The sequence below is a fragment of the Balaenoptera borealis genome (genome assembly GCF_965194805.1).
Source record: "Balaenoptera borealis genome assembly, chromosome: 8".
Taxonomy (NCBI): Eukaryota; Metazoa; Chordata; class Mammalia; order Artiodactyla; family Balaenopteridae; genus Balaenoptera; species Balaenoptera borealis.
The window spans coordinates 117,655,813-117,682,185 of NC_138865.1; the positions used below are offsets into that span (position 1 = coordinate 117,655,813).

General features: G+C 49.1%; 1 protein-coding gene across 23 annotated transcripts in view; it reads left to right on the forward strand.

Moving 5' to 3' along the window:
• Window positions 1–26,373, forward strand: part of PRRC2B (proline rich coiled-coil 2B) — an 87,837-nt gene that overhangs the window by 26,189 nt on the left and 35,275 nt on the right. For 21 of the 23 annotated variants that reach the window (XR_014247075.1, XR_014247076.1, XM_082400675.1 and 18 more), the window contains exons 2-11: window positions 1,509–1,678; window positions 2,481–2,658; window positions 5,461–5,563; window positions 8,074–8,146; window positions 12,001–12,144; window positions 14,061–14,302; window positions 14,757–14,878; window positions 15,311–15,453; window positions 20,710–20,800; window positions 23,276–23,468. Coding sequence is in view for 21 of the 23 variants with exons in the window: in XM_082400675.1 (XP_082256801.1) it covers window positions 1,564–1,678; window positions 2,481–2,658; window positions 5,461–5,563; window positions 8,074–8,146; window positions 12,001–12,144; window positions 14,061–14,302; window positions 14,757–14,878; window positions 15,311–15,453; window positions 20,710–20,800; window positions 23,276–23,468 (1,404 nt within the window). In the remaining 2 variants the exon portion in view is untranslated. Of the gene's footprint in view, window positions 1–1,508; window positions 1,679–2,480; window positions 2,659–5,460; window positions 5,564–8,073; window positions 8,147–12,000; window positions 12,145–14,060; window positions 14,303–14,756; window positions 14,879–15,310; window positions 15,454–20,709; window positions 20,801–23,275; window positions 23,469–26,373 lie in introns of those variants that run through there. The other 2 variants (XM_082400674.1, XM_082400676.1) reach the window with 2 other exon arrangements.

Consider the following 26,373-nt stretch of genomic DNA (forward strand, 5'->3'; position numbering starts at 1 on the left):
AGGGAGATTTAAAGATAAAGGGGTGTGTCCTGGAACCCTTGGCATCAAAACCTGAATTTGGACCCTTGTGGCTGGTTTCCCTGCCTGTCGTCGCTGTCCCTTGCTCCTGGTATGTGGGGCAGGCACTGGGGAGGGTGGCTGGCGTTGCGCGCTCTGACGTGTGAGCTTGGTGAGCACCTGAGCATTTCTGCTGGTTGGTTTCTTCACGGAGCCCTGTCTCCTGGACGCTGCAGCGTGCTTCGCCTCCTGGGGACTGGGTGCTGCACGTGAGCCTCTCCCTTGGCTGGCTGTAGCTGCACCTGGTAGGTGACCCCCGCCCATCGTATGCAGCTCACGACGCTCACCCCTAGGCATCCGTTGAGGTGCATGAGTGTTTCCGGATACAGATTGCGTGCTTATCTATTCCTGTACCTGGGACAGTGACCAGCGGGTCTTGAGTATCAGGTTTCATGTGAAATGAATGAAAGGATGGATGTACCCAGCTCACTGGATGTGCTCTTCTGGCCAGCGTGGCTTCAGGATAGGATGAAATGACAGACTTTCCTGCTGCAGCTACACCAAGTGCCTGTTATGAGTCATGGCTGTTTTCACAGTTACCTCCGTCTTGTCATTTTACCGACATGCCCAAATTGATGCTTCAGCTTTCTTTTCCATACATTAATTCTAATGGGAGGTAATGGTCACTTGTACAAGTTTTAATTTTCCACGGTCAAGTTTAGAACCAGCGAGGCCAAGAGTGAGGGTGGAATAAAAGGCACTGGAGCTGGCACGTGGCCTCGCTGAGTATTGAAGTGGATGAGCGAGGAAGTGAGTGAGGAACGTGCTCCTGAGGAGCCTGTAGAAAGGGAGAAGGCGGCAGAGGGGAGAAGCTTCTTCCTTGTTCGGTTTTTCAAGATGTTCTCCGAGTGGAGAGCAGGAGTGGACGGTGCAGCCGCGTGGGCTCTGCCCCGGGAGGCCTGCTCTCTGTTTGCCCCGTCTACACCTCAGAGAGCCCTGCTCTTGTTGCCCGAGCAGGTGTTTCCCTCTGGGTGCTGGTTCTTTAGTTTGAAAGGTACCTGCACCCGGCTGTTCCTGGGTGATTTCCTGACTGTGTGCTTCCCTTTGGTTTGGGTTTGCTCATCCTTGAAATGGACAGTAGCCTTCCATAAGGACGACCTTATTTTCGATGTTACGTGGATGTGTTACAAGGGACGAGCATTTGTTTTTCCACCTTGAGGAGCTTTTCTTGACTCAGGGAGAGGACTCAGTGTGTAGCAGTTTACATCTCAGTGTGGTTGGTGAGTGGTAGGTAGAGTCAGCTGATTTTCAGGCAGGGAGAGTTCTTAGCGTTGCTCTTTAGACGTGAGCAAGACCGCCTGTGCGTGCTAAGGGCATCTTTCTAGGGACAGAGTCCAAAGCTTTCTTCAGATCTTCAAGGAGATCCATGATCCCTAAAGGATTCCGTCCACTGGATCAGAGCTTCTGGTGGATTAACACTCTTTTTGTTTTTTTCTTCCCCCACTTCAAAGGCAGATCGGGAGCGGTGCCGAGAAAAATTTCCTTACTAGATGACATTTCATCGCAATGTCCGATCGTTTGGGGCAAATAACCAAGGGCAAGGATGGGAAAAGCAAGTATTCGACTCTCAGCCTGTTTGATAAGTATAAAGGAAAATCAGTAGACTCGATCAGATCCTCAGGTAAGAGGGGGTTGGAGGCCAGTTCCTTATGCTTTCCCTTAAGTGAGAAGCTCCAGGTCAAGGATCAGGAAAACCTAGAGTCCCCTGCCTGGTCAGACAGGAATGGTCCATGCAGACCAGTCTTCTGGGCACGTGGTGGTCATCCTGGAGTTCAGGGGAAACACGTCACCCTCTGCTCCTATTTGATGTCTGATTTCAGAGCCTAGAATATCCTGACTCTGCTGTACTAGGATTATTTCCTCATCTGTCTTATCCTATTGAAGCCATGGATACTTTGAGCCCGATGGGTAGAATGGAATTTAATTTGCATTAGAGTTACCCCTTGGGGGTCTCATGGTTCTGATATTCCGGAGCTTGGTGGGGAAAGCTCCTATTGATTCTGTCCACACTCCTTGAGGATTTTACGAATGCCGGGGGCCCTGCTCAGGCTTGGCTTGGGTCTCTGCGAGGCTGTCCCTTCAGTCCTGCTGTCATTCTGTGGGATGGAGGTTTCTAGGCCTGGCCCCTCCCCCACGTCCTAAACGCCCTGAGCCTTATGCCCACGAGTGAGCTGGAAGCCTCCGCACAGACTTCAGCGGCTCCTGTGTCTCTGCAGTCCTCCGTGAGGAGCTTGTAAAAGGACTGACTGCAAGTGACTTCCAAACGCTTTTTGTGTGTTTCCTTGGCGGGTCTGCCCCTTGTTTTTTGTTTGGTTGCCTCTGTCATTATCCCCTAGAGTTTGGAAGAGCAGCTGAATGAACCCGGCGTCTTTCCTTCCATGACTTTCTGTGCAACATCTCTTTCCACCTCTCCCTCCACGCAGTTATTCCTAGACATGGCTTACAGAGTCTCGGGAAAGTTGCCACAGCCCGGCGTATGCCACCGCCTGCAAACCTGCCAAGCTTGAAGTCTGAAAACAAAGGAAACGACCCCAACATCGTTATAGTACCCAAGGACGGAACGGGATGGGGAAACAAGCAGGATCAGCAAGACCCAAAGAGGTGAGAGCAGAGGGGCGGGCAGAGGGGCGGGAGCCGGAGCTTCGTCCATGGCCCGGCACCCTCTCCTCCTGCAGGGGCAGCTCTGGAGAACTGGGCAGGTTCCAAAGGAAGCTTCTTTCACCCCGGCTCCTGCTGCTTCGCGGTTTCTTGCTCCCTGCCTTCATTTTTCCTGGCTCTGGGAGCCGATGCAACAGTGTTGCTGTGAGCTGCCTTTCCCTGGTGACCGGCGTCCCCTGTGCCTTGTTAAGCAGGGCTCATCTCTCCCAGAGGAGCCGCTGTGGGCGGAGCTGAGCGCCTCACTCTGGTTGGGGTCCCTGGGTGCCGGGCCCCAGGTGGAGGAGGAGGAGCTGTCCCAGCTGTGGGGCAGCAGCGCCCCACACAGGCACCTGCACGTGCTCCGCAGGACCCAGTTACCGAGGACAGCCCCCCGCGCCCCCCCTCCCCCATCCAGGCACTCGGGGTCAGCCGCAGCCTCCCTGCAGGCCCGCCCCCTGCCAGCACAGCACTTGCGGGGGCCTTGGGAGGCCCGGGGTCTGGCACCGCAGTCATCATTAGAGGGACAGCGCGGCTGTCGTGGCCGCTGTTGTGTGGTGGCGCTGAAAGCACGCGTGTGCCGCCTGAGCCTTCGTTTCTCCTTCCGTGGCCCGTGGCCCTGCTGCGTTCCAGCCAGCGGTAGGGTGTCCAGGAAAGAGGATTGGGGTTTGCGCTGGGAGGGGCTTGGGGAAGGACGGGGCCTCGCTGAGGCTGGCAGGCAGAGCCCTGCTGCTGGGGTTTGCCATGAACACAGAACAGTCCAGCCTCATACCCTTTCTTGCCCTGTCTGCCTTGTAGTCTGGCTGCTGATAGCCAGGACCCAGAAAGTAAAAGTGGCCCAGAGCACAGCCTGCTAACCAGGGTCCTTTTGTCTAATTGGAAGTGGCCAATAGCTTTTGTAAAACTTCTGTAGTTACTTCAGACAGGATGTAGAGAGTGAGCCAATAATTCGGTCAGATGATCAGTAATAACTGAATTTTAAAACATTTCCTAACAGTTGGCTGAGGGATCATCCTGACTGACGGTATAGTGTGACTTCTAGGACTGGACAGGTGTGTGTGAGTTCCAGCCAGGTGTTTATTGGTTTATGGGACCTGGTTTATTTGACTTCTGAGCGTCATTGTCCTCCTGTGACGTACAAGTCACACCTGGCTCTGGGGGTGGCCACAGGAAAGGGATGAGATGACCCGGGTCACGTACTTAGCACAGGGCCTGGCACAGCGGTGGCACGTGGCGGATGTCCTCGTTCTGCTCAAGTGCAGACGCTGCAGACAGCTCAGCGCAAGCGTTGAAAGGCCTCTGCTACTGAAAGTTCTAGAGAGAGAGGACACAGCCTTGCTCCCTCCTTCTATCCAGTCTTACGCACCAGTGGCATCAAAAGCATCAGGCATCTTCAACGAGGCCAGTGTGCTGCAACATGTTTGCCAGCCGGAGGTGAAGAGTGAGTGTTGCGGGGGGCAGCAGACCCCGGTGCTGCTTCTCTGCTGCCCCTGGGCCACATCCTCACGAGGCTGTCAGGGAGGTGGCCGAGTAGGGAGGCCACACCTGCTGGGACTCAGTGTTTGGAGACCACAGAAGTGACACCACCTGGAAGCGTCTATTTCAGGTGGAAGGTGATGTGAGAGAGGAGGGTCAGTGGCCTTCATTGTGTAATAATCACAGGTGGTGAGTTGCTCGGTTGACTAAGCCTTGGATGTGTGTAGAATTTGGCTTCAGCTGAGCCACCGGCATCGGGCGGATTCTGGCCAGGGGATTGCTGTCCCCCGTGAAGCTCGTCGGGGGGAAGGTTGAACAGAAAGTGACTGGAAGGCTGTGAGTTGGCAGAAATCTTCCTTCAGAACCTTTTCTTGTTGCTCTCAGAAGATGACTTGTGGGGTATAGATCCACAGATGCACCTTTGCTGGAGGGTAGCTCCACGGTACCTTTTAAACTTTAAAACGTCTTTTGATCCAGCTGTCCCACTTCTAAGAACTTAGACTACTGAATTGCGTACACACAGGTGTGCCAAGATGTGTACACAAAAATGCTCGTTGCAGTTTTATCTGTAATAGAAGAAAAATTGGAGGTTGGCACATTGTGGCCCATCCACCTGTACTGCGTCATTAAAAGAAAGCAGTAGATCCATATGTGTTGTCACGAAAAGATGTCAAGGGCATTGAGTAAAACACGAGTTAACCGGACTGTATGTATGGTGTTACCCTACTTGTGTTACAAAATGTTATGCTAATATACGTAGAAAAATCTGCTTGAGTTTCTCTCTGGAGGATGAGATCGTGACAAATTCTGTTACATGTATTTATTTATTTTTACCACGAGCATATGTTTCTTTTATAAGCCAAGAGAAGGTTTTAAAAAAAAAAAATCTGCTCATGCTTCAAAGAGATCAGCCCCTGAGGAGCTGTGAGCTCTTGGTCAGGAGTGAGGGGCGGGAGCTCAGAGCCCATTCCCTGCCCCGACGCAGTCTCCCTCGTGGCACATCCTCCATCACTTCGTTGTTTGCCGTGAGCTTTCAGTCTTTGCAGACAGAAGGCTCTGCGGAAAGGCAGAGGGCTGGCCTGTCCTATCAGGTGTCGGTGAGCAGACCTCACACGTGGTCCAGTTTCTCGTTGTCTTGGCCAGCCTAGGAGTCTGCCGGGGAAGGTATTTTTATTGGCCAGAGGAGGTCTTGCTCCCAGCCAGCGAGCAGCCCTGTCTCTCGGGAATGTGGAGGGACCTTGTGGGCATGGCCGGTGCCTGTCTAATTCCTGTGTGTGTCCTGCCTTTATCTAGTTCCAGTGCGACGGCCTCTCAGCCGCCGGAGTTGCTGCCGCAGCCGGGTTTGCAGAAATCTGTCTCCAATTTGCAGAAACCGACACAGTCCATCAGTCAGGAGGTAGGTGCTGGGGACCCGGTCCCAATGGTTGCCTAGGCGTGGCGCCTCTGAGCTCCCTGGCGCTGGGGACCTATGGGAGCTGTCGCTGAGAAGCGTGGCTCTGCGTGACGTGCTCATTCCAGAGGCAAACCTGACGAGTGCCTCTTGGGAAAGACCCCAGATGCAGAATAGAATATCGACGCCTAACTTGATTCCAGTTGCCTTAGCTTGAGGCGAGTCACTCTGGCAGCTACAGGCTAGATCGGGCCCCCGCAGTGTCTCCCCAGAGGCAAGTGCCATAAGGAGACAGCAGGTGTTAGGCTACAGAAGGTTCGGCGGTCTGGTGAGTTTGGAAAACAGAATGAAGCAAGCTCCTTCACTTGGTTTTCTTAACATCATACTTTCTCTCGGGGTCTTCGGTATGCTAATGTGTCCTGTGAGTCTCCAAGAAAAGGACATCATGGACAGCGGTCCCGAAATGTATTTGTCCTTGGAAACCTCTTTCATTGAATGTCTCTAGAGACTAGTGTCTCTCAGAACATCCTCTGGGAAATACTGAGCTATAATCCTTTATTTGTCGATGCACTTCATATGCCTCTAAACAGAGAGTCATGATTTAATCAAGAGCTCAGATTGTACTTGGTCCGTTGGTGTCTGTCTGTGGGTTACAGAGGCCAGTATCCGGTAGCTAGAAATCTAGACGAGGTGTCTGAACCTTTTAGAAGACCAGAAGAAACCTGGGCAGATACCTGGCGTTCACTGGCTCCCTTGAAAGAACGACTCAGTTCGCATTGCTGCCTGGGCAGTAGAAGGACTGAGGTGCCGTCCCCACCTGCGGGGAAAGCTTATGGCTTTACCAGACGGACACCCTCCCTACCCAACACTGAACTGTGCTTTGAAATTAAAGGAGAAGCAAGAAGAAATCCACATTCATGCGAGACTGCATGTTCATTGGCCTAAATCCGCTGGGACCTGCTGATCAGTCAGAGCACGTAGTGTGGAGTTCGTGTCTGTTTCCCAGAATTTGAAGCTGAGTGCGATTAAGGAGCCGTGGTTGTTTCTACAGCCCTGGCTCTACGTCAGACTCACCTTCCAAGCTTGTTAGAGACGAACAGGCCTGGGCGGGGCCTGTGTGCGGCTTGGGCACCTGTGGAGCACGGGTGCCGCGGGGACTGTGGTCGGGTCGGGCCCTGTCCTGGAGCTGGCACGCGGGCCCTCCGCCTGGCACTTACCAGCTCTCCTCTCGTGCGGGGACGGTGTGGGGAGGAGACCCCCGGAGGTTCCCAGCTGTGGGGTGAGATTTGCCACAGTGTTAGTAACCCCTTCATGGCCCCTAGGCCTTCTCTTCCGGTTTAGTGCCTTCGGTGGGTGAGGGCGGGGGCCGTCCCTGCGGCTGCAGACCCCAAGCTGTAGGCTGTGGGATGGCAGTGCCCCGGGGCCCCTCTGCTTCCTGCTGGCCTGGAGCCTCGCCCTTCCCTCAGGGGCTGTTCAACCCCAACAGGGGCTGCCCTGCCCCTGTCACGGTGCTGGCACTTCCCTTGTGTGGTCTGCACGGGGGACCGTGGGCACTCCAGGCCACTCAGGTCAAGCACGCAGGGCGAGTCTGTGATAAATACATGGGTTATTGCACCTGCCCAGCTCTGCATCGAAGGCAGGTGAGACAGCCGTCTGCCTTGAGTGTGTGTGGTGGCAGCGGCAGGGGGAGGATGGGAAGAAGGGGTAACTGTTTACCCGGGATCTAGTCCAGTACGTGATGGAACGTCATGCTGCATCAGCTTGGATTTGTGTATCTTTACCTTCAGTTGTGAAGTAGCATGTTGTTGGGAAGGTAGCTGAGTTCAGTGGTTGGGGACCTGAAGGGGCTTTGGGCACAGCCTGGGGGGGGGGCAAGTCCTGGTCCCGCCTCCCTAGCTGAGTGTCTAACCCAAGTGACCCTGGTGTGCCTAGCACCGTGCCTGGCGCGCGGTGAGCTTTCAGCAGAGCCGAGCCGGGCCGGGCAAGCCCAGATCAGTGGAGGCGGAAGGCCTCGCACCTGGGGAGTGGTGCCTTGTGGCACGGCAGTGATTGTGGAAAGTGGTGTGGCCCGGCCAGCGACTCGTCAGGCACGTGAGCTTTCCCGCGCGCGTGTTCTGTTAGCAGCGCCACCCAGTTTTTCAGACACACTAGAATTGGGGTTTGGTCTTGTCCCTGGAGCAAGACAGAGTGGCTCTGTGTGGACATGAGAGGCAGCTTGGCAGCATGTTCCGAGCGCAGCGCTGGCTCTGCCGTGTGACTGAGCTGGCCGCTTGCCCTCCGGCCTGCTCCTCGTCTGTCATGTGGCCGTGGGTCCTGACCCCGGGCTGCTGCCCGAGTGGGAGGCTGCGTGGAAAGCCCGCGTGGTTGGACCTTGCCCGGCTGGTGGTAGTGGGTACATCGGTGTAGGGTCTGGACCTAAGGTGAGGACCCGAGGGCGGGCACCTTGTTCTGACTCGCTCAGGGAGTGGACAGCAGACCGCTGGGCTGGCCTGTTCTCATCGTCTTCCTTCTTCCAGAATACAAATTCAGCGCCAGGTGGACCAAAGTCATGGGCACAGCTGAATGGAAAGCCAGCAGGACACGAAGGTGGTAAGTGTGTGTGTGGCGCTGTGCTGGGCGGGTGGGAGGGATGTGTGCCTTTTCTGGACTGCTCAGTTCTGTCCAGGCAGTCTTGGGCTTGCAGCTTTGTGGACTCTCGTCCCTGAGCGAGTTACTGCCTCTGCCCCGGCGGTGGAAGTGCTGATTCTGCAGAGCACGTCAGCTCTTTGGTTTCATTGAACGTTATTGCTAAGGACAGCCCTCCCGAGGTGTGCGGAGGAGACCCGGCGGCGCTGGGCCTGCGCTCCCTCGTCGGCTGAGCCGCTATTGGAGCGAGTCCCCGGCCCCCGGGGAGGAGGTGTTGCCTACGGGGCGCTGGCTTTGGACCTGGGTCTGTACAGCAGCAGCCCTGGGAACTGCTTGCTTTTGGGCAGTGCCACCAGAGCATGCGGAGGTTGCGTGGTATTTGTTAGCGTTGGCGTCCCGCCTGGCACAGGGGAAGCACTCCGACGGCTGCAGTGGTGCAGCACAGGGACGATGTGGGGTGAGCGGAAGGGGGAAGCACCCCGGGTGTTAAGTGAATGCCGAGCCACAGACTGAAATGGCTCCGAGGCAGGCCCAGAGCAGAGCGGCCCCCGAGCGGCGTGTCTGGGGGGCGCTGGGGCAGAGGGAAATCTGGCTCCCCTCCAGCATCTGGAGCCCCTTGAGAATGTGGGCCCAGGGTCAGCGGGTGTTCTTGAGAGCAGCCAAAAATCCAGATTTTTCTACATGAACTCTCCTGATTTTCCAGTGTTGGCGTGCGTATTTCTAGCACGCTGGGCGGCGCGCCGAGCTGGATGGAGAGGGACGGTGGTGTGAGTGGCTACACCGCAGTTGCTTTTTCTTCTGTAAACCAGCACGGGCTGCCTTTTTCACCCTTGGCCCCTGTCCCGGCACTGCCCTCTGTCCTCTGCCCTCTGCGTATCCCTGTCAGCCAAGGCCTGGCCAGACTTTACGTTTTATGGCTTAGAGTAGAAAACCAGCTCCGTGCACCGCCTTCCCCACACACCCCTGCCACTCCGACGCCCGAAGGACGGGCCCTTCTGGCCTCGGGTCGCTGTGCGGTTGAAGGCCACCCCTTCCTCAGCCCGTAGGTGTGCTGGGGGCTTTGGAGCCGCAGCTCGCCTAGAGGAGAAAGGGCAGGGGGAGCTCAGCCGGCTGCCCCAGCCTGGAGGGTGAGGGGGGCCAGGTGGGGCGGGGATGCAACAAGGCACTTCAGACCGGAAGCAAGGTCTTCACAGAGGCGTGATGAAGACGACTCACTAGACTGTTAACAGTGGTTCTTTGCTTTCTAGAGCCTTCATTTCCATAAGGTTGGGATTTCCTTAAGTAAATGGAATACTCATTTTAATTTAACAAGAACTTACAGAGATTAAAAAAAACTAGTGTAAATTGGCACTGCCCGTCACACACCAGCACGGATAGATACCTTTTGACCTGGCGGTTCCACTTGGAGGAAATCACCCTGTAGATGATACTTACAGCTGTGTGAAATGACACGCACAAGATTATTCATTGCAACGTTGTAATAGCAAAAGATTGGACACAGCCCCTTGAAATGTCCGTCAAAGGATGGTACTTTAATGAAACACTACTTGGCTGTAAGGAAAAAAAGTAGTTTTCTACCGCTCTGGCAAGATCTCCAGGACATATTCTTAAGTGAAAAAAAGTGTGGAATAGTACGCAGAGTATATTACGATTTGTGCAAACAACTGGGGAGAGGGAAAGTATGCTTCTAAAAATGTTGTATGCGCATTAAAAAAAAATTTCTGGAAGGAAACATAAGAGGAAGGGAGAGAAGGAACGAAACAGAAGACTACCTGTTTTGTGAGGGTGTTTGAAGTAGGAAGATGGGGCACGAGGGTAGGAGGTAGGCTTCTGTTTACGCTTTTAAGGCTTTTTACCTTTGAACCTTTTGATTGTATTACCTATCAAAAGAAAACTTGATTTAGAAAATAATCCTAAAACAGTAAAATACTCTGTAAACATGTGATAGCTCGTCTGGGAGATGGCAGAGCCCAGTAGCCCAAGAGGAGAGAACAGACACGTGCCGACCAGGTGGGGCCGGGGCGGGAACCCGGCTTCTGGTTCCCCTCCTACGCCGGGGTCACAAGCCCGCGATGCCACCAGGGCTGTGGGGATTTGGGGGTGTGGCCCGCAAACATTTTCATGACTCTTCGGAACTCAGAAGGGTTCTTCCTGAGTTGACAGACTCTCTCCATGTAGAAGGTGGTCGTTTGGTCTGTTTCACCTGGATCAGGCCCAGGAGGCCTGCTTGTGTGGTTCAGGCAGAGACCAGAGGCACATGGCTAGTGGGCTGTGCTGCCAGAGCACCACCGGCGGCTCCATCTGGGGCCTCAGAAGAAGCCTCTGATTTCACTGCCTCAGTTTCTCATGGCAGAGAACAGATGGTAGGAGGAATTGGTGGGTGAACATTACAGAGTGTTCAAACCTTAGGAATACTACTACTTTGGTTTGAGATTTTGAGTTCTTCACTTTATCTTTTTCATCTGTGGAGGGTAAGTTTAATTCATGATTAGAATAATACCTTCATGATTGTTGAGGCAGAAAAAAAGTACTAGGCATTTGCTGTTGTTTGTTTTGTTTTCTTTTTTCTTTCGGCTGCTCTGCACGGCATGTGGGATCTTAGTTCCCCGACCAGGGATGGAACCCGCTCCCCCTGCAGTGGAAGCGCGGAGTCTTAACCACTGAACCGCCAGGGAAGTCCCTCTACCGTATTTTTAAAGCATGACTTTTGTATTTCATTCTTGCCAATGACCTTTTAACATAATGAAGCCACTCTGTGAGCAGTCGTGCTCCTTTGCGACACTTGGCGATCGTCTCTCAGGTTAATCATTGGTTGGTAATGTGTCCAGTTATCCCCCCGGCATGTTCATTTGACCCTGGACCTTTTTACTAAGTGGGATGGTGAATGAGTCACCACCTTGTGCATCTGCACTAATCCCTGCTGCATCTTTCCGGCAAAGTCTGCCTGAGTTAGCAGGTCCTCAAATCAGTAATACCTAGGGACAGATTTGGCTGTATTGTCTAGGGATCAAGGCATGTCACAGTTGGACATTTTACTGTGTGATATTGCTGTTACTAAGTTTGTGTGGTGCGGGACATGTGCTGTGTATTCCAGGAGAGGGACCAAATCCCACTCTGGACCCTAAAATGCATCGTTTATTATTATCTATTCATCGAAAAGATGATTGCAGGTTCCCGGTGCTAAGTGCTGTGAGTGATTGGAACAAAGTTAAGAAAAGGCTTCTTCTCTGCAGGAGTTCATAGTGTAGGGGAATGAATGAAAGAACAAAGAAGTTGTTCCCAGATTGCAAGAGTGAAATGTTTGGTCTTGTAGGGCTTGAGGATCTCTGTGGAAAATAGTAAACTGGAGTGGACAAACGAAGAGGCATAAATCTAGGGTGAGGGTGTAAATCTAGGGTGGAGGCGTTGGGGGGCAGGGCATTACCTCCACCCAAAAGCAGTTGGCTTCACTGGGCTGATTTCACCAAAGACCGTGCTTATCCGCCCCCCAGGGCCACCGGAAGGACCTTACTGCCTTCTTCCAGGAGTGGGAGGGAAGGATCTGGGCTGGAACCGCTGCCATACCTTACCCCCTGCCCTTTGTGACCAGCTCCGGCAGGGTGGCTGGCAAGGGGCCTGGTGCGGTCTGCGGGCAGCCTCCCTTTGTCACCCTCAGGGAACCCTAGTGCCACTGCGGGCACAGAAGGCCAGCGCAGACAGCACCCCAGGAAGGAGCTCCCTTCCGGGCAGCGTGGCTGCCAGCGTGTGCCGTTGTTAAAGCAGAGAACTGTGGATGCCGGTCTCACTTGCTCCATACGTCTTTCCAATTCTCTTGACAGGTTTAAGGGCCTCAAGCCGACTGTTATCCTTCTCTCCCGAGGAATTTCCGACGCTGAAAGCAGCTGGAGGGCAGGACAAGGCTGGCAAAGAAAAGGGCGTCTTAGATCTGTCGTATGGGCCAGGACCAAGCCTCCGCCCTCAGAGTAAGTGAACTGCAGCCCCTGTCTGGGCACCCATGGGAACAGCAGAATTTCCCCTTGTCTTTCTGCCCTCTTAGAAGCATGCTGTTTCTCGAGGAGCCAGGTTCCTTGCCTGGAAAGCACGACCGTTGATCCTGTACCTGATCCATGCATCTGCTGGACTTATTCCCTGGGCTGGGCTGGAGGTCACTCCTCCTTTCTTGTCCTTTGGGTCGGGCCAGACCTGTCCGCCTTCCCAGCAGTCATCAGATGTTAGTTCTGCTGTACCTGGGTGGTCACGGCAAGGACAGACGGACCAAGGGTCAATTAACGTGATTCCCGATTCAGGAGCTTGTTTTCTAATCAGTGGTTCCCAAACTTGGCCGAATCCTATCAGAATCGCTTGGGGCGTTTGTTAAAAAGTCTTGATTTCCATCCCTCGCCCATCCCCAGCCAAATTAGAATCTGGTTTTTTTTAAAACACGTTCCCCTGGTTGAGTAGCCGGCCCAGCACTAGTCTCCACGACCCCTCATCTGGGGTCTGGCCAAGGGGGTCAGCAGGATTGTGTAGCAATTCTTACTGGTACTATTTTTTTCTTCGTGGCCTTGGGTGGTTAATATTTAAGGTGTTGTTTAGGAATGGGATTTTCCATCTGTTCTAATCACGGATTCTGAAGTAGCCCTTGGGGCGGGGGGTTGATCAGGTTTTGAAATATGAGAGACTTTTATCTGCTTGTTTTGATTAATCCCCAAGGTATCCCAAAGTGAGAACAGATATCCTATAAATGAAACGATCACTGTGCAACTCTCATAAAACATACTGCCTTTTCAGCAGCCTATGCTGGGTTATTTTGGCTGCTCCAAATATATAATCAAATTCCTTAGGCCAAGAACTTTAACTTTCTGGGATTAATTAAGATGAGCTGCTGTAGGATTATAACAGTTTAGAACTAGAAGAAGCTTCTGGGATCACTTCCATCTCCTCGTTTGAGAAGATGAAGAAGCAGATGGCCTGAGGGGTGACCGGGGCTTGGCCAAGATCACACACGAGGTACCTGAAGAGCTGGGAGCAGTCTCTGGCTTTGTGGCTCCGGTCCTGGGTTCCATTCTCTTAGGGGTCAGGTATTCAGGGACCTTTCGTGTTTCAACTCCTAACTACAAGTTGACTGAAAAGAGGAGTCTTTTTGGCTCAGCTGATTCCTCGTTGGCCTCTTAATTCTGCCAGGCTTTGCTACATTTGCAGTGGAAAGCATCATCTTAAAAAGATGGTCAGAGAGGGTTGGCAGGTTTCAATCTGTGACCTGTGGGAGGGCCCCACAGGCCGCTGCCAGAGCAGGTGGGGCGAGGCCTGGTGGGGAGGGCCCCAGACCCTTCCAGCCCCCCTCTCGGTGGGGAGAGCAGCTCTGCTTCACTTCACAGTTGGGGAGTCTCTGACTAGAGGTGCCAGTGCTGAGTGGAGCTTGAACACGTGTCAGGAACTCTCTCTGGTTCTAAAGTCAAGTCCAGTGCTGAGCACTGTTGAGGTCAGCATGATTGTGGAAGAAATGGGGTCAGTATTTGTGGAAGAGATGACCCAAGGCTGCTTTCACTGGGACCATCTTGGTTTCTTTGGGGTGTTAGGTCTGAGGTGGTGTAGTTTCTGTGAGTCGATGAAGACCACGTCTCATTTCCACTTGCCTCCTCTCTGAGTGGACCTTATTTTGTGTTTCTCTGACAGTCAGACTCCCTCAGCAAGTTCATATTCATGGCCCAGGCGTCTGCCCCCCACCTTCCCTGACAGATTTGACCAGTCAACCTGATTCTTCACTTTTGTTTTTTTTATTTTTTAATTTTTTAAAATTTTTTGGTGAGTGAGGGGGGTCCCTTGACCTTCAGAACCTCATACAATCCCTCCTCCCCCTCCTCTTTCCTCTCCCCTTTTGCCCCCTTTCAATTTCCAGATGTGACAAGCTGGAGGGAGGGCGGTGGGCGAAACATAATTTCTGCCACGTCTCTGAGCGCCTCCCCAACTGAGCTGGGCAGCAGGAACTCGAGTGCGGGAGACGGAGCCCCCTCCTCGTCATGTACCAGCGATTCTAAGGACCCCTCTCTCCGCCCGGCTCAGCCTGTCCGAAAAGGGGCTTCACAGTTCATGGGGAATGTATACCACCCACCTACATACCATGACATGCTTCCTGCTTTTGTAAGTCTTCGGAGTGTGCATTTTTTTCCCCGTGAGGTCAGATTGTTCATGTCCAGCAGAACCTACTTCACGTGGTTGAATGTCCACCTTGGGTTCTCCCTCCCAGTTTCTTTGCCCTGATACCCTACTTTGGAGGCTTCCATTACTTTTGTATTTTCTCTCCTCCTTTTCAAATCTTAAGGGCCTCTGGCTTCTCTCCCTGGTGATGTGGGTGTTATCTTAGCCTTAGCTCTTTAGAAGAAGGAGAGGCAGGTATGTTCCCCAAGACACAGGTCCCCAGATTTGTGTACTGACAGCAGGAAAGAAATGGGGGAGATGGTGATAGGATTAATTGGGAAACCCCAAGACTTTCCTGTTTCTTTTTCCCATTTTCCAAAACAAATTCTAATGCAGGTGGAACTCAGAATCTGGGTCATTTTACCAGAAAACCCTGTTCATTGATGTTATGTTTCAGATGTGTTCGCCACAGTCATCCGAGAGCCAGAGTGCAGTGGGACGAGGAACTTTTCCCCTTCCCCAGCTCCGTCTTGAACCCCGTGTTCCTTTTAGACAGTTCCAGATGAATGACCAAGACGGGTAAGGCTATTGCATTATAGTCCCGTATGTAGAAATTAGCCTGGTTGGTGATACTGGACAAGATAGTGGGCTTACATGTGAAAGTGCTTTGTCTTCTGGAGACCTCAGAGAAACCAGCTCAAGACCCAGGGTGTGTGAGGAGGCTGGGGCAGGACAAGAGATTTCAAGTTCCTGGCAGGTGAAGGTGTGGCCAGTGTTTATTGCTGCTACCCTAGACATTAGCCTGAGCATATAAAACTGAAGAATGAAGCAGAACTTCTCTCGAGGATATATTTGTTCACTGTGTGTTCTTTAAAAAGGAGACGGTTTTAATATTAAGGGCACACATGAACCTTTGCAGTGTAGGACTTAGGTTTGGAAAAGTATTTGGGTTTGCTTCCATATGTATACTTGACACGAGTCCAGCATCTTTACCCTTCTCTCTCTCATCAGAAAAGAAAACAGGCTGGGAATGACCCGCCCAATCCGTCCACTGAGGCAGCTGGTGGAACGGGCGCCGAGGCCCACCATCATCAACGCGGAGAACCTGAGGGGCCTTGACGACCTGGACACCGATGCTGATGACGGCTGGGCAGGTGGGTGGCGGTGTTTGCTGGTGGGCTCACAGCTGAGGGTTTAGGAAGGGAGGACTGCGGTCTGTCTCTGCTTACCAAGGTTGGAAGTCCTCTGACACCAAGTCCACTGTTTTCCTCGGCAAGTTGGAATGAAAACGTGGAGCAGGGAGCAGCCTCGGTGCCCTGAAGAGATCCTTGTTGGTTGGCACTCAGACGAGCAGTTGCTTCCTGACAGAGCCATGTCTTCCTTTGGTCTCTGGTCTTGATCTTAGAGGGAGAAAGACTTTTTATAATGGAAAAGTTAAAACAAACGAGTGTAATGAACCCCAGGTAGCTCCCTGTCACCGAGTTTCAACAAAGTGCCGACATTCTGCATTCTTATCTTCACCCAACCCCGCCCCCCAACCTGATTATTTTCTTTTAAAATTCTTTTGGATTGTTTGTTTTCAAGTAAAATTTAATGGTATTGAAAGGCACACGTTTAATTTTACAGTTTTGACAGATGCATATGCTTGAGTAGCACAGCCGAGTCACAATACAGAGCACTTGCCTCACCACCCAGCCCCTCCCTAGCGAGTCTCCCTCCCGGACTGTGTCCAAGACTCTGCCCAAGGCCTCCCTGTCTTACGATGAATCTTAACTGCAAACTGCAAACGAATGGAGTCCTACAGCTTTCCTTCTGCTGTGACGTTTGTGAGATTCATTCATGTTGTTCTGTATATCGATAGTTGCTTTTAATTACTGAGGTATATTTCATTGTATCAAATACTATAATTTGTTCAAATACTATAATTTGTTTACCCATTCAAAAGTTCCATTATGAATAATATGCTCATTTCCCTTGAGTAAATATCTAGGAGTGGAATTGTTGAATTAAAGGGTAGGTGTGTGATTAGGTTTATAAGAAGCACCCAAACCTTTTTCCATGGTGGCTGGTGATGCCATTCCCAGCCTCGATTTTGAGAATTTAGTTGCTCTGCAGCCTCACAGCCCTTTGATGTGAGTTTTTTTATTTTTAGCCATTGTAGTGGGTGTGTAGTGGTATCTCGTTGTGCTTTTAACTTTCATCTTGCTGATGACTAATGATGATAAACACGTTTTCATGTCGATTTGGCTACTGGTATCTTTGTGTGTGTGTGTGTGTGTGTTCGGATACAAGTCCTTGGAGACTTAACATTTCACAGATATTTTCTCCAGCTGCCTGCCTTGTCTGTTCGTTTTTTAGCACTGCGTTTTGATGAGCAGAAGTTTTCAATTTTGATGAAGTTTAACTTACAAATTTGTGTTTTTTATGGTTTTTACTTTTGTGTCCTTTATAAAAAATCTTTGTCTCTCCTTGGTGGCAAAGATACTCCCTTAATGTTTTATAGTTTTAACGCTTATTTTTGGATCTGTGATCCATGTTGTATTAATTTGTATATGGTGTAAGATAGGGGTCGGGGTTCATTTTAATCCATTAGGTTGTCTGATTGTTTTGCACCATTTGTGATAAGACTTTTCTTTCCCTGTTGAGTTGCTTTGACACCTTTGCCAACAATCAGTTGATCATATAAGTGTGGGTCTATTTCTGGACCCTGTTTGTTCCGTTGATCTGTTTATTCATCCTTATGCCAATACCACACTGTAGCTTTATAGTAAGTTCTAAATTCAGTGGTGTAAGTTTTCCAGCTTTGTTCATTTTTAAGATTATTTGACTATTCTAAGTTCTTTTCATTCTCATGTAAATTTAGAATCAACTGGTCAGTATTTTAAAAGCCTGCAGGCATTGTGATTAAGATTGTGTTGAATTTATTTCTGGATAAATGAAATCTTAATTTTGAATCTCTTGTCCAGTAACTTGGTGAAACTTTCTCTATTAGGGCTTTCATTTCTCTCAGCAGTGTTTTATAGTTTTCAGTATAGAGGTCTTGAACATCTTTGTTATGTTTATTCCTGAGTATTTTATGTTTCTTGACACTATCGTAAATGGTACTGGTTTTTAAAAAAAAAATAGTTTTGTTTTTTAGTATTTGATGTTATTATATAGACATACATAGAGTTGATTTTTGTGTGTGGATCTTGTACCAGACAATTTGCTGAATGCATTCATTAGTTTTACTAGCTCTTGTTGATTTCTTAGAATTTTCTGCATAAACCATCATGTTGCCTATAAATAGGGGGGACAGATTAAATGCCTTTTCTTTTTCTTGCCTTATTGCAGTGTAGTACTTCCAGTACAATGTTGTATTCAAGTTCTGTATTCCTGATCCTAGGGAGAAAGTGTTTAGTGTTTCACCATTAAATATGATGATAGTTGTAAGGTTCTTGGAGATGTTCTTTATCAGATTGTGGAGATTCCCTTCTATTTCTAGTTTGCTGATTTTTTTTTTTAATACATTTATTTATTTATGGCTGCGTTGGGTCTTCGTTGCTGTGCGCGGGCTTTCTCGAGTGGCGGCGAGTGGCGGCTACTCTTTATTGCGGTGGGCGGGCTTCTCATTGTGGTGGCTTCTCTTGTTGCAGAGCACGGGCTCTAGGCTCGTGGGCTTCAGTAGTTGTGGCACGCGGGCTCAGTAGTTGTGGCTCGTGGGCTCTAGAGCACAGGCTCAGTAGTTGTGGCGCACGGGCTTAGTTGCCCCATGGCATGTGGGATCTTAGTTCCCCAACCAGGGATCAGACCCGCGTCCCCTGTATTGGAAGGTGGATTCTTAACCACTGGACTACCAGGGAAGTCCCCCTGATTTATTTTTTTAATGCTAACCAACTTTGCATCCCTAGAATAAATTCCACCTACGTCTAGATTCAATTTGCTGATATTTTGTTAAGATTCTTGGTGCCTGTGTTCATGGCGGATATTGGTCTGTAATTTTGTTTTAATATCGTCCTTGGGTTTTGATATCAGATTTTGCTGGGCTCATAAGATGTGTTGGAAAATGTTCCTTCCTTCTCTACTTTCTGAAAGAGTTTCTGTTAGATTGGTATTATTTTTTTCATAAATGCTTGATAAAATTCACCAGTGGAACCGATTAGCCCTGGAATTTTCTTTCTAAAGACGTTTGTGATAATAAATTTAACTTCTTTGATTAGTTATAGGGCTGCTCAGATTTCTGATGTTTTTGTGTCAGTATTTGATAAGTTGTGATTTTCAAGGGATTTGTTCCTTTCTTTTGAGTTGAACTTAGTGGTGTAAAGTTGTTGATAATATTCCTTTTTTTTTTTTTTCTGATGTCTGTAGGGTCTGTAGTGATACAGGTATCACCCTTTTTCATTCCTGATAATTAGGTAATTTGTATTTTTTCTCTTTTTCTTGTTCACTTCTGCCAAGGGCTTATTAGTTTAATTAATCTTTACAAAGAGACAGCTTTTGGCTTTAGTTTTCTCCATTGTTTGTTTTCTAGCTCACCAATCGTTTTAATTGGAGCTTTCTAGAGTTCTCATTTAATTCCATTGTAGTCAAGAGAGCATATTCTGTATGACTACAGTTCTTTCCAACTTATTAAGACTTGTTTTATGACCAAGATATATGGTCTGTCTTGGTGAATATTCCAAGTGCATTTGAAAAGAATGTGTGTTCTGTAAGTTGGATATCACATTCTGTAAATATCAGTTTAGTCAGGGTGGTTGGTAGTGTTGTTCAGATCTTATATACTTACATTTTTGTCTAGTTCTACCAGTTACTGAAAGTGAGGTGTTAAACTGTCTACTATAATTGTGGATTTATCTATTTCTCCCTTTAATTCTGTCAGTTTTTGCTTCATTTATTTTGAAGCTGTTATGCACATTTATCATTTTTATGATTCTGACATATTGTCCCTTTATATTGTTTTCAAATATCCTTTTTTATCTCTCGTAACACTTCTTGTCTTGGAGTCTGTTTTGTCCTGTGTTAGTATCATTGCTCTGACTTAAATTATTTATTGTTGTCATGATGTGTATTTTCCATCCACTCCCTTTAACCCACTTTTGTGTTTGTATATAAAGTGATGCTCTGGGAAACAGCATGTAATTGCACTTGCTTTATCATCAAATCTAACTCGCCTTTTAATTGGATTGGGCTTTTTGTCGTCGTCTCCTTTTTTTAACGATATAATTCACATGACAGATTTTCATATTACATAAAATTTACCCTTTTAAAGTCTAAAATTCAGAGATTTTTCGTGTATTAACAGGTTTGTGCAATCATCCTCCCTGTCTGATTCCAGAACATTTCTGTCTCCCACGGAAGAAGCCCATACCCATTAGCAGTCACTCCCAGTTACCACCTGCCCTCCACGCACACCCTTCGGCAAACGCTCATCTACTTTCTGTCTCTGTGGGTTTGCTTGTTCTAGATGTTTCATATCCATGGAATCACACAGTAGAATACGTGGCTTTTCATATCTGGCTCTGTCACTTAGCATAATGTTTTCAAGGATCATCATGTTGCAGCATGTGTCTGAACTCTTTTTAAATTTTTTTTTAATGGCCAAATACTCTTCCGTTGTATGGCTCTACCGCGTTTTGTGTACCCACTCATCAGTTGATGGTTACTTTCTGCCACCTGAGCCACTCGGGTAGCGGAGGGCCCTGGGGCGAAACGGCCACCCGCGAATCTCACTGTTCAGGTGTCTGTATTGCTAGGGTGGCCTCGTGGCTGGTTGCTGCCTGCTTTTGCTCACTCTCCTCACCTCCTAATACACTTGCAGAATATTTTGTCTAGATTTAAGAGCTGTTATCTTAAGTCTAACCAGGGGCTGTTAGTCTAACTAGGCTACTTTGCTGTTACCAGAGCCAGCACTGTCCTTCATTTTTTTTTTTTAAGTAAATTATTTATTTACTTATTTTTGGCTGCGTTGGGTCTTCGTTGCTGCGCACGGGCTTTCTCTAGTTGCATCGAGGGGGGGGCTGCTGCTCTTTGTTGCGGTGCGTGGGCTTCTCACTGCAGTGGCTTCTCTTGTTGCGGAGCATGGGCTCTGGGCGCGCAGGCTTCAGTAGTTTTGGCCTGCGGGCTCTAGAGCACAGGCTCCGTAGTTGTGGCGCACAGGCTTAGTTGCTCCATGGCATGTGGGATATTCCCGGACCAGGGCTCGAACCCATGTCCCCTGGCTTGGCAGGCAGATTCCCAACCACTGCGCCACCAGGGAAGCCCTGTCTTTCATTTTTATCTGCAGTGTTTGTTCTGGTGGTGGCAGCTGGGTGGTGTGCCTTACCCAGCTGGGTTGGTGCAGTTCCTGACTGGAGGAAGCTCCCCAGTGGCGACCTTAGCATTGTTGAGATTCTCATTTTGTCTCACTTTCCCTGGCTGTCCTCCTGTTGCAGGCCTCCATGAAGAAGTGGACTACTCGGAAAAGTTGAAGTTCAGTGATGATGAGGAGGAGGAGGAAGTTGTGAAGGATGGCAGGCCAAAGTGGTAAGTGTCCCTGTCCCCGCTGGTAACTCCGCTCCCAAGGAACGTGACCTTAGCGGGATGTAAATGCACCAGTGTTCTTGGTGCTGCCGTGTGCCCGTCACCATGCCAAGTGCATTTCCTGGTTACCCCAGCAACCTCACAAGGGCAAATACTCTTTCCATCTGCAGATGAGAGGGCCATAGCTATTGAGGACAGCTGTTTAGGGATGGAGCCAGGATTTGCACCCAGGCGTGGCTGGCTGGCTGGCTGGCTGGGTCCTAGTGATTTAACCACTGTGCCAGTATTTTCCCAAGCGTGTCTTATAGACTGCTTGTTCCGTAGATTGCTTAGGGTGTAGTGCCCCAGAAGGCTTCTCTGGCCAAGCAAATTTGGGAAACCACCTGGGCTCCACTTAACTATTTATTCCAAGGTCATCCAGGGCCTAGGGTATGCATACCGCAGGGCGCTGGGAATCTGGGGGGAGGCAGGTATGCCACGCTTCCTAAACTTATTTGACTGCTTTAATCTCTTCTTTTTTTTTTTTTTTTGTTTTGGATCATTCCATTGGACTGATTTTTACTCACAACACCTTTTGGAAAATACTTCATTGTAGTCTAGTCCCTCTAGTTTTTAGCATGATACCAGTAGTATTGGCTAGTACTTTTAAGAGAGCACCTATGGTTGCTTTAATTTGCTCCCCCCTGCCCCAGTACTGGCAAATAAGAATGTTGCTTTTTGCGTGAAATGGCCTATTTCCTTTGTATATTTATCTTTTAGACTTACTCTGCTTTCCTTTAAAATGTGATTACTGTTTTATATTGCTTAGATGTTAGTGCTTTAATATGTTTCTCTTTGTCTCTTTTATTGTCAGTAATTGAATGTTTATGTAGTTGGGTCTGCAAGTCTTTGTTATTTCATCTTTGGCTTCAAAGCTCCTCTTCCGCAGGGAGCTGGTGATGATCTTCTGCCACTCTTTCTCAGATGATACACAAACAATTAACGAATTGAGGCTTCTGTAATTCATTTTAATGCTGCTTGATTTCAACTGAAGCTTTGGATGCACTTGGGAAATAAATATCTATGGGTCAGTTTTTGGAACACTAAGCTCAGAAGGAGATGTGATCAAGAATTTAAATCAATGGCAAGCAAAGTTTTGCAGATTTATTGGAGCAGCAGGCCACTGTCTTCTTGTCTCTTTGAGTTGATGTGAATTGAATGTTCATCTGAAAGAGTTAGACCTGGGTTTTGGACCCAGTTCACCACTGGCTGTGACCAAGGACGCATCAAATTGAGTCCACCAGCCACGACCTCAGTGTTCCCTGAGCTGGTTGAGACTCCTACTACAAGCTCCGCAGTCTTCTTTGACATCTTATTTCCCATCCACAGTGGGTTCCTGAAACTTTCCTGTTCCATCCCTTCCTGTTCATTGTCTCTGGGGGCCACTGGGACCCACATCCTTTCTTTGCTGCACCATCGAGAGGCTGGCCAGCTCATGTCCTTCCTTCCATCTCACCCTCACACTGTCCCTTAGTTGTCTTCTACAGACTTGATTTCTCCTGGTGGGTCAGGAGGCTTCGTGTGGGCACCCCGCCTCTGACTGCAGTCAGGAGTCGCTAGCAGTTGTTGCCCCGTCTGTGGTCTCCTGATCCTCACCCGCCTCATCTCCCTTCCACCTCCCGTGCGTGCATGCTTGTGTGTGTGTGTGTGTGTGTGTGTGTGCGCGTGTGTGCGCGTGCGTGTGTGCGTGCGCACCTGCGCAGACACGTATATTAGCCAGGTCTGACCCCCTGCCTTTCTCTGCACTCCTGCTGGGTTTAGTGGGCACCACTAAAGAAGAGGTGCTGAGTAGATGCACATGTGTGTTTTGCCCCAGTGCCTTTGGTTACACTGGCGCATGTAAAGGTGAGCACTGCACAGGTCTCCCTTTGCTTCGAGCCTTCCCATCGCCTCCGTTGGGCATCTCTCCTCCTTTTCCATGCTGTGTGCGCTTTGCTTTGTTCCTCCTGCTCTTTATAATGAATCATCCAGTGAGCCCTCTTTTGCTGTTGTGAGGAGCATTTATTAAGCAACTCCTTTATGCAGAGCACAGGGCGGGAGCTGTGGCGTAAAGAGAAGGGCCTTCAGTGGGAGTCCTAGGTTCAAATCTGTTAGCTCCTCCGTGTGAAAACAGCTCCCCAACCTGTCGGAGACTCAATTACCAACTCTTTAACATGGGGGAAGTAGAGACTTTTTTTTTTTTTGCAGTAAATGAAGTAATGGGTGTGAGGCATCCTGCCGGGAGCCAGGTGTGTAAGGCTGACTTGGTAAACATTGGTGCTGCTTTTGGTGCTCTGGGCATATCCTCTCACCTGTAGAGGGGGTGCGGGGTAGGTCTGCTCTCATGAAGGAAATTGGTACGCGGACAGCCAACTTTGGAATTCCTAAGGGCCTGACCAGTGAGGCCAGACCATGCTTGGGCCGCCTGGGAGAACTAACGCTCTGTGCGGTTTGTCGTAGGAACAGTTGGGACCCCAGGAGGCAGCGGCAGTTGTCAGTGAGCTCTGCAGACAGTGCTGATGCCAAGCGCACCCAAGAGGAAGGAAAGGACTGGGGCGAAACAGGAGGCAGGACCCGTGTCGTCCGGAAGGTGCCAGAACCTCAGCCGCCTTCTAGGAAGCTTCACAGCTGGGTGTCAGGCCCTGACTACCAGGTACCGTGGGCACTGCAGGGGTTCTGTGCCTGTGATTAGCTGGGACACACACACACACACGAGCCCTTTCAAGTTCATTTGACCGGAGATCCAAGGCAAAGACTCCAGCAGGTCATCTAGTTGGCTGTCCTGTTTTTTTTTTTTTTTTTTTAATATGAAAATTTTCTTTTAAAATTTTGAAAACAGTCACAAACTTACAGAAAAGTTGGTGTAATACAAAGAATATTTTTTCTGAACCATTTGAAGAGTAAGTTGCCAGCCTGATCAGCCCCTGTCACCACAGAACACTTTGGTATCTATTTCCTACCAAAACATGACATTCGCTCTAGGTAACCACAGTCAAATCCAGGAAGTTAGCATTGATACATCACTGCCGTCTAATCCTTAGACTCCATCCCGCTTTCACCCACTGTCCCATTCATGTTCTTCATACAGAAGGATCCAGTTCAGAGTCACACGCTGCCTCAGGTGTCCTGCTCCTGAGTTCCCTTCAGTCTGAAGCAGCTTGTCAGCCTTTGCTAAACCTTCATGACACTGATACCTGGGAAGATGACAAGCCAGCTATTTTGTGGAATGCACTTCAAATCGGGTTTGTCTGGTGCTTCCTCATGATTGGGTTCAAGGTTTCCATTTTTTTGGCTAGAATCTCTCAGAACTGTCACTGACTCTTCTCGTTGCATCCTACTGGGTGACCGTGGTTCCACTCTGCCCGCTCTGACAACCTTCACGTGGATCTCTTGATTAAGGTGGTGGCTACCATGTTTCCCACCATGGAACTTGCACACACTCTTCCAGATCTGTAATGGGTAGCAGTTCTGTGGGGAGTGACTCTGAGACTACGAATAGCCTGTTTCTCATCAAATTTTTAATTAATTAATATCAGTTATAGTCTGTTATAGTCTGTTGCTCTCATTGTTTCTTTTGATGTTCAGATTGTCTTTGATTTGGGAGCTTCTTCAAGCTGGCAGCCGTGTGCTTTTTACATCCTCATTCTTTTCTGAGGAATCCCTTGCTTTCTGATAGAACAAGCTTTTTTTAAGCTCCTTTTGTCCTTATCCTACCTTGGCCCTGGAGTCAGCCTTCAGTGATATTTAGGAACTAATATGTGGGCACCAGGAGTACTCACTGCTGTTAGAGCGCCACTGCTCCTGGCCCTTCTCCGGGGACAGTCAGGAAGCGTAGGTACGTGATACACACGCATGAAGCACAGGGATATCTCCAGTTCCACAGAGGTTATTCTAGCGGTTTGCCATTGTCCCTGGTATTTGTACCTATTCGGTCAGGCTCCCTGTTTCTGCCCCCACCCTCTCTGCCTTGCACAGGTGCCCTCCTGAGCCACTCAGATGTCAGTGCACCCCACCTCCACGCGGCCCTGAATTTCCCTGCTGGGCCACCTCTTCTAGGGGTTTCTTCCTCACCCTGCTTGGTTGGGCCCCAGCTCCCACACCAGCCACATCTCCATGTGCACACTCTCATCACCTGCCCTGAGCTCTCTGACTCCCGGGCACCAGGTGCCTGCCTTGTTCTGCCGCCTCGCGTGACTTTCGGACTAAATTGAGCAGGAGGGGCAGAGCTGGGGATGGGAAGGCGTTAATTTAAATGCACTTGGCAAAATTGCCATTTTCAATGCACTTTGCTATTTAAAGGGCTCCTGTTCCACATCTCGGTATAAAGTAACGGTCTTCAGTCTTTTTTATTGAGTACGTATCGTGCTAGGCACTGCGCTCGGTACAGGGGGCACAAGTGAAAATAGACACAACACGACTCTTGTAAATTACCTTGCAATTAATCCAGATTTCATTCATATATTGGGGTTGCTCAGTATTCAAAAGAAGGTTTCACTTTCATCTGCTCGTAACAACACTGAATTATCTGAATAGAGTCAACAAAGATAAAATCTCTATAACTTTTATGGGTCCAAATTTCTGAAAAGATTGTCACAGTTTAAATATTTTGCAGAACATTTAGTTTATAAAATGATAGCTCATCTTTGGGCAGCTTTGAAAGGCACATCTGTAGTCTTGATGATGTGCCTCAAGACTGTACCCTTTGATTCTGCTATTTCATTTCTGGGAAATTCTGAAGGGAATAATAGTCAGGGATATGCCTTAAGGATCATCTGCAAGGACGTATTGAACACCAGGAGATAAGGTAGGTCATGGGATAGATAAGCCGTGGGGTGAGACAGGGCACAGCCATTATGGAGCATGGACAGATGGCAGCGGTCAAGGGCAAAGGAGAAGAGTGCACACTTTGGTAAAAAGTACCTTCGTGCTTCTAAATTAGAAGTTTATAATCTTGTGTTGTAGCAATTGTCTCTGGATTATGAGGAGTTAGTTTTTAGGAGAAAACTCCTTGGCTACAGTCTCTGTGTGACATACTGCTTTTATGGAGGTATAATTAACATACACAAAAAGGCATAGATCTTGTTTCTTTATGTTTGATGACTTTTTGACAATTATATACATCTGTGTAACTACCACTTAAAACGGGACGTTGTATATTTTTTTTGCTAGTCATACCTCGTTGGAATTCCAGTGGCTGGGGTCCACTTAAACATGCCCGTCGTCTATTATTGCATATTCTGCCTGCAGCTTCACTTCCCGCCAATCAGTGAGAAATCTTCCCAGTGTTGATAGTTTTTCACGCTGCATTGGTGGCACCCTGGTGGTTTGTCCAGTAACTGACAACCAACGAGAGATTCAAAAGTGGATGAAATATCCAAAAGAGATGTTTTTAGAGATGCTTATTTATTTTTATATATAAAGAATCACTTTGAAACCTTAATGTCTGAGTGTGAATTTCAATTTCTCGCGGCCCTTCATATCCAGAGGTTTATATATATTGTCGTGGGAGAAGCAGTAGAGCAGTTCTGTGGCTAAGAAATGGTGAGTGTGTGCTCTCC